We start from the raw sequence: 7,500 nt of genomic DNA, 5'->3' as shown, positions 1-7,500 counted from the left end.
ACAAAAATATTAATAAAATTCATCCCTTTAAAGTTTTTGGAGAAAATGGTTGATGTGGTTCATAGCTGATGCAAAGTGGGGTTCAAACTAGATTTATTTATTTATTTGTTTGTTTGTTTGTTTGTTTAAAACCAGACCTTTTTTATACCATTTTTCTATACAATATTGAAATAAAGAGTGAATGTTCCATGTTGTGAACGTGTGAGATTTCTAGCTGTCTGTTTAAACGTGTGATATTCAGCATGTTAACTGGACAAAATAAAGGTCGGCTTTCGCCTCACGTCTAATCTGTCATTGAAGCGTGTGATCAGACGACACTCTGATGGATTTGATCTAAAATGGATCATAAGCTTTTTCACAAGTCGTGGAGTCGTGCAGCTCGAGTGAACGTCATTAAAAAAGAAATAAAATACAATACGGCTTCATCGCTTCATACTTGTGGCATTAATTATTAAAATAATGAATAAAACGTAGAAGGAGGTTTTGTAAATCAATAGGATTCGGGGAATTTCTCCCTTAACCGTGTGTTTACATCTAAAAAGTTGTGTTCATTTGGTATAAAACAATAAAATAAACACATCCTCGTTAATAAACAAGTCCTTGTAGTAAACAAGTCCTCGTTAATAAACACGTCCTCGTAATAAACACATCCTCGTTAATAAACACGTCCTCGTAATAAACACGTCTGCCTCGGTATAAAAACCATAAAGAATTATATTTATAATTAATAATATTAACAATAGTGGGGGTCACGGTGGCTTAGTGGTTAGCACGTTCTCCTCACACCTCCAGGGTCGGGGTTCGATTCCCGCCTCCACCTTGTGTGTGTGGAGTTTGCATGTTCTCCCCGTGCCTCGGGGGTTTCCTCCGGGTACTCCGGTTTCCTCCCCCGGTCCAAAGACATGCATGGTAGGTTGATTGGCATCTCTGGAAAATTGTCCGTAGTGTGTGAGTGAATGAGTGTGTGTGTGTGTGTGTGTGTGTGTGCCCTGTGATGGGTTGGCACTCCGTCCAGGGTGTATCCTGCCTTGAGCCGTATTGTTTTACACACTGACGTATAAACACACAATTAATTAATTGTGTCGAGGACAAACAACATTAAACCAGTTCAGACAATCAGATCTGAGATCTTTACAGCTTGAGATTAGTTATAATGACGCTTCAGCAGGGAATTTCTACTGACTAAAGTCTTTAAACTTTAAATAAGTGTCCAAAAAGCCTGAAGGTGAAGCGTGGGCCTCGCACTACAGTGGGATATTATGGGATGTTCAGATAACAGATAAGATCACCTGAACAGGCCAGACATTCAACCATAAACACTTTAACCTCAGCTTTGTAAAGTGAACATCTGTCCACCAGAGGAGAGAGAGAGAGAGAGAGAGAGAGAGAGAGAGAGAGAGAGAGAGAGAGAGAGAGAGAGAGAGAGAGAGAGAGGAGAGAGAGAGCGAGAGAGAGAGAGATGATAGAGAGAGATGATAGAGAGAGAGAGAGAGAGAGAGAGAGAGAGAGAGAGAGAGAGAGAAACAAAGAGAGAGAGAGAAACAAAGAGAGAGAGAGAGAGAGAGAGAGAGAGAGAGAGAGAGAGAGAAACAAAGAGAGAAAGAGAGAGAGAGAGAGAGATACAAAGAGAGAGAGAGAGAGAGAGAGAGAGAAACAAAGAGAGAGAGAGAGAGAGAGAGAAACAAAGAGAGAAAGAGAGAGAGAGAGAGAGAGAGAGAGAGATACAAAGAGAGAGAGAGAGAGAGAGAGAGAGAGAGAGAGATACAGAGAGAGAGAGAGAGAGATACAGAGAGAGAGAGAGAGAGAGAGAGAGAGAGAGAGAGAGAGACTGGAGGAGAGATGAGTGATGAGCTCATCAGCAGACACAGTGAGAGGTGGTGAGTTAGAGGAACTGAGCTGTTTTTAGCTCCTCTGATGTCGATCACTCTGGATTTCCTGGACATCAACTCTTCCTCCAACAAATCTCCCTGATTCACAAGATCATCTTTCATCCTTTCAGTCGAGCCACTATAAAAATCAATAATGCCTCTTTTTTTCATCCCATCATCACTTCAAAGCCAGCGTTAGATCACAGCTTCCTCACTGAGGAGATTCTCAAGAAAACGCTGTACAGAAATCTGCTGAAAATGTGTTAAATAAAATTGGTTTCGTTTTTTGTTTATTTGGTTCATAAGAACACTGCAAGCAATTCAACTGTTCTCATGAAAAGAGGCAGTTTTCAGCCAATCAGAGATCAGAATTTCATCCTGTGACTAATTTCACATTGATGATTTTAAGAAAAAAAAAACTTGATTTATTTTTCACTCACTCATTTTCTACCGCTTATCTGAACTACCTCGGGTCACGGGGAGCCTGTGCCTATCTCAGGCGTCATCAGGGATCAAGGCAGGATACACCCTGGACGGAGTGCCAACCCATCGCAGGGCGCACACACACACACACACACACACTCTCATTCACACACTACGGACAATTTTCCAGAGATGCCAATCAACCTACCATGCATGTCTTTGGACCGGGGGAGGAAACCGGAGTACCCGGAGGAAACCCCCGAGGCACGGGGAGAACATGCAAACTCCACACACACAAGGTGGAGGTGGGAATCGAACCCCGACCCTGGAGGTGTGAGGTGAACGTGCTAACCACTAAGCCACCGTGACCCCCACCTTAATTTATTTCCCAAATGGAAACACTGAAGACAGTCTGAAGGCAGTGTGTCTTTTTACACCCGGTCACTTCATGTGTTTTCTCTGATCCGATAGCTATCTGATTTGTTAAAACTGTTCCATTTACATCAGGCCACATAAACGCGTCTCGGCGAATCGGATATTGATCCGATCTTTCTACTCCCGCCCAAAACGCAAATATATTTGTCCTCATTTCCGTTTCTGGCGCGCTGCACGACTCGTGAGTCACCTGCGAGTGACATACTTCCGTTTGGGAGGAGTATAGCGCTGACGTATGTGGCCTGAACAACCACATTCATTTACACCTGTCCAGTTTCATCTGAAATGCGTCCCAGACCACCTCCTGAAGGGGTTTGTACCATCGGATTTATATCCGTCTCCAAAACGTTTCGGAGGACATTTAGACCTGGTCTTTTTACCATCGGATAGCTATCGGATCACAGACAACGCATGAAGTGCCCAGGTGTAAAAAGCCCCTGTGTGTCTTTACATCTTAGCACGAAAAAAATAATAATCACGCAAGATTTCTGATGCAAATCTTCTGTCATCTTGCAAGCTCGCTAGTCAAGTGATACATGCTAGCAATGTGAATACTGAGATCTGGGTCCAAACTGTTATCATCAGGATGTGTTAGCATAGTGTTTATGGTGTTGTGCTACCAATCGTGACGTTGTGAGTTTAAATCCTAAGTCCACCAAGCTACCACCACTGGGCCCCTCAGCAAGGCCCTTAACCGTCAATTGTATATAATGGGATAAAATGTGAGTTGCCCTGGATAAAGGCATCTGCCCCAGTTTGTATTTAAATTTAATTTATCTTGTTGGCACTTTTGACAATTCACATGGTCTCAAAGCAGCTTTACAGAAGCTTAGAAACAGAATAAAAATAGTAAAGTTTAAAATTAAATTTCTATACATTCATCCTTAATGAGCGAGGCTGAGGTGACTGTGGTCAGAAGGGAACCTCATCCTCATCTCCGTGACACTGGACAGTAATGTATATAAATATATATATATACAGTACATATGTAAGCAGCGCTGCTTTAGCAGGCAGTGTGTAAGTGTGTTTCTTCAGCACTGTTACTGTACAATAGGTGACTGAAAGGTAAATCATTCACCTGCAGTTTCCGTGGTAATAAGCCACGCCCCAAACTATCCTCTGTTCCCCTACTCAGGTGCTTATAAATGAGTTTTTAAATATGTTTATCTCCAAAAACAACTGTTGGATTTAGCAGAGTTCCTGTTTAATGCACAACTATAAGGTACTCAGCAGAGCGTGAAACAGTAAATAAGCCAAATGTTAACACAATAGGATGAGTGAAGGGGATGTAGTGGGTGTGAGGAGGCACTGGACACACACACACACACACACACACACACACACACACACACACACACAGATGAGTGTTCTCTAAAACAAAAGACAGCAAGCCAAAAATGTATCCCTAGATCTTTCACCTTAAGAGTCGTGTCTGAAACATTCCTGTGTAGTAGGAGTTAATATTGATTAAAGACGTGTGACAGTATGAAAATATAAGGAACACACACTGAACACACTCCTGCACCAGAAACACATTCCGCATAACACTAGTTCACTAGATTGTGAAGGAGCCAAAGGACAGTCACCCTTCATTAATGTCAGTCCAGTACATTGTGTTCTGATTGGCTGAGAGCAATGGGGAAATTAACCCTTAGCACATAGCAGAGCAGTCCTGATATACAGAGACGTGCTGCTGCTGCACACCGATTAGTGCCAAGACAATGTAGTTTGAGCTGAAATGCAGGGAGACGTCCCCTAGAGGCCCATCAGTCTCTCCAGCACCAGCTGGAACACCTCTAGCTCCAGCCTTCATTCCAGACAGATCTCACGTATTTCTAGCCATAACACGATAAGTGGCAGTCAGACCCCTACAGGTCCAACTAAAGAGAACTTGTTCCAGGCAAAACCCAGTAATTCCAGTCTCTGTTCACCACAATCCAGCCAGAAGCACCTTGGTTCTATCCAAAGCCCAATAAGCATCAATTAAAAGCCATTAAAAAAAAACTAACTCCAGCCATAAACCCAGAACCAAATATATTTATAGCTAAAGCTCAACCCCTAGCCAGGTTCCAGCCAAAGAACCTCTAGTTCCAGCCAAAAGCCATTAATTCCAGCCAGAAGCCCCTACGTTCCTGCTATACTCCTCTTTGTACCAACCAGAGAACATCCAGTTCCAGCCAAAAGCGTCTTTGGTTCCAGACAGAGAACCTCTACTTACAGCCAAAACCCCATAATATCAAGAGCTGAAATAGTTGTAGCCAGAGCTACTCTAATCCCAAGCCGTCTTCTCATCCAAACCCACATCTCAGATGAGTGTGAATCAAAAACCCATAGTTCCACTTCTATTAAATATTTTCATTTAAATTTATCGTGGTGCAAACTCACCGTCTGTTGGTGAAGTTTTTAGTCTGTGACAGAGTCCTTCAGTGTTTCCGTAGCTCTCCTGTATTTTCTGTAGTGCTTCCGCTCCTCTAACCTCCATAAGGTTCCTCAGTTCCTCCAGAGAAACTCCAAAATCACCCTCATGCCCTCCGCTGTCAGTCCTCTGCTTCTTAGGGTGAAACGCCACAGCGCTATTCACAGATTCCCCCATGATGCCGTCCGGTCCGAGGGGCCGCCGCGTAGCCGTCTAGACTGATCTACTTCTCCTGAGGCAAATCTGCAAAGTTCTGTCCGTGGATCTACATGCTGGGAGAAAAGAAGTCTGATCGTCCTGTTTTTTTTATTTTAAGGTACGGTAAACTGTAACTCCATTCAAAATGAAAACCTATTTTTAAAAAAGTTCAACACGAGAAGCGGTCGTCATCGTTCCGGTCCACGTCACTGCAGGTTACTGATGAGAAATAAAGTCGCAGCAGCAGCACGAAGCCTGAAGCGAAAGAAAACAGACAAAAAGACGATCCTGAGATAAACAACAAGCTAAACGGTACACGGCGTCACGCTGAGCCTGTTATTCTCACATTTGTAATTTACAGTGTTGTAATGTAACGGAGTACAAACACTTCGTTACTGTACTTAAGTAGAAACGTCACGTATCTGTACTTTAATTCGTTATTTAAATCTATGTCAACTTTCACTTTTACTCCACTACATTTCCTAGATAAAATGTAGACTTTTACTCCGTTATATTTCCACTAAGCGTCTTCGTTACTCGTTACTACAAAATAAAATCAGAAGAAATGTGTGCGACTGCAATAAAGGAGGTTTGGTGAATCACTGCTCCTAGATTGCATTACGCTCCGCACGCTCTATTTCAGCGTAATGTTGCTAAAGGCGGAGGAAGCACAACTGAAACCGCCATGGAAGCCCCTACTGGAGGACCTCCCATTACCGTAGACGACCACCACGACGATAGCGGTGAATAGGGTGAAGAAGATAACGTTATACACCCGTGGCCGTATTTCGTCGCTGTCGGGCGGAAACCTCGTATGTCCAAATTTGGTCAATTTCATATTTTTTCACATATTGATGCTATTGGTCAGTCCCCACATGGGTCTGTTATTTTTACAAGTTATTAACCAATCTAAAGTCTTGAAAATAGCTTGAGCGCAAATCTCATAACTCCATTGGACACTTCAACTGTCCACCTCTTCCTCACTCCGCGGGAGAGCTTCACGTCATATTTCTCCTCAAGAAGAGTCGCAACGAATCAACACGTCTTCTGAGGTAAATGTCTTCAAAACACTGGGCTCAAAGAAAAAAAAATCTTGACCCCCGCTAGTTCTGGTGCTCGTCTGAGGACAGGAATTTAGCGCAAGACAATCCACTGTAACGCGGACTAAACCCTGTGTACTGCAGATAAGGTACGGCGTTTTTTTAATGTCCTGAAAAATAACGGTTTTGGAGATACGAGGATTCCGTCTGACAGCGTGCCTCTTATACCTACCGAAAATCACTGAAATTTTACTTTTTACTTTTACTTCAAATACTTAAGTACATTAAATATCAGAAAATGACTTTTGATACTTAAGTACAGTAAATATCAGATACTTTAAGACTTTTACTTGAGTAATATTCTAAAAGGTAACTTTCACTTCTACCAAAGTCTTTTTCTAGTACGATACTTGTACTTTTACTCCAGTGTTGCTTTCTAGTACTTTATTTATACATCATTTATTTTCCTAAAACCGCACGTCCTTAATGAACGTATTCGTCTAATAGAACAACAAATGTGCAGTGATAACAGACATATATTATACAGTCCCAGCTTTGTATCTGACTGTCAGAAGGCGCTGACACTGGAGACTCCTTACACACATCATTCATAAAGATCACAAAGTAAACCACACCGATCATTTCACCCATCACCCTGAGATAAGAGTGCATGCGTTGTTTGATTTGGTTTGTTGTTTATCGGTCTGCTTTGTGATGTATTGACAGCTCACAGAATCTCTGCACAAACAGCAGCGGTTTTTTTTTTTGCATCGCTGCGCCAATCCGCCTGCCCTGCAGTGCGCGTGCGTTCCGGTTCTGCGCATGCGCGGTGTCAGTCAGGCAGGACGGGAGGGAGCTCAGTGCCAAGATGAAGCTGAACATTGACTTTAATGCTCGGCTTTTTCTCGGTAACCTTCAGAAATGCGCCAGTTCACCTTGATGCCGGCGCGTGGACACAAAGAAAACGCGTGAATTTACACTGAATTACGATTCGGAACTTTAATGTAACGGGAGATTTAATGTCTTTTAAGAGAAATGTATTATTATTATTATTATTATTATTATTATTATTAATAATAGTTGTTGTCATTTTATTATTATTATTATTATTATTATTATT

At 42.3% G+C, this 7,500-nt stretch overlaps 1 protein-coding gene across 3 annotated transcripts in view; it reads right to left on the bottom strand.

Moving 5' to 3' along the window:
- The window catches only part of atp2b3a (ATPase plasma membrane Ca2+ transporting 3a), a 30,745-nt gene that overhangs the window by 22,297 nt on the left and 948 nt on the right, over nucleotides 1–7,500 (bottom strand). For all 3 annotated transcript variants that reach the window (XM_060881746.1, XM_060881747.1, XM_060881748.1), the window contains exon 2: nucleotides 5,112–5,595. In XM_060881746.1, coding sequence (XP_060737729.1) covers nucleotides 5,112–5,319 — 208 coding nt within the window. In that variant the 5' untranslated portion in view covers nucleotides 5,320–5,595. The remainder of the gene's footprint in view (nucleotides 1–5,111; nucleotides 5,596–7,500) is intronic.

The sequence above is a fragment of the Tachysurus vachellii genome, chromosome 11 (genome assembly GCF_030014155.1).
Source record: "Tachysurus vachellii isolate PV-2020 chromosome 11, HZAU_Pvac_v1, whole genome shotgun sequence".
Classification (NCBI taxonomy): Eukaryota; Metazoa; Chordata; class Actinopteri; order Siluriformes; family Bagridae; genus Tachysurus; species Tachysurus vachellii.
The sequence above is the reverse complement of the archived record's forward strand: the minus strand, read 5'-3'. Positions and strand labels throughout refer to the sequence as shown.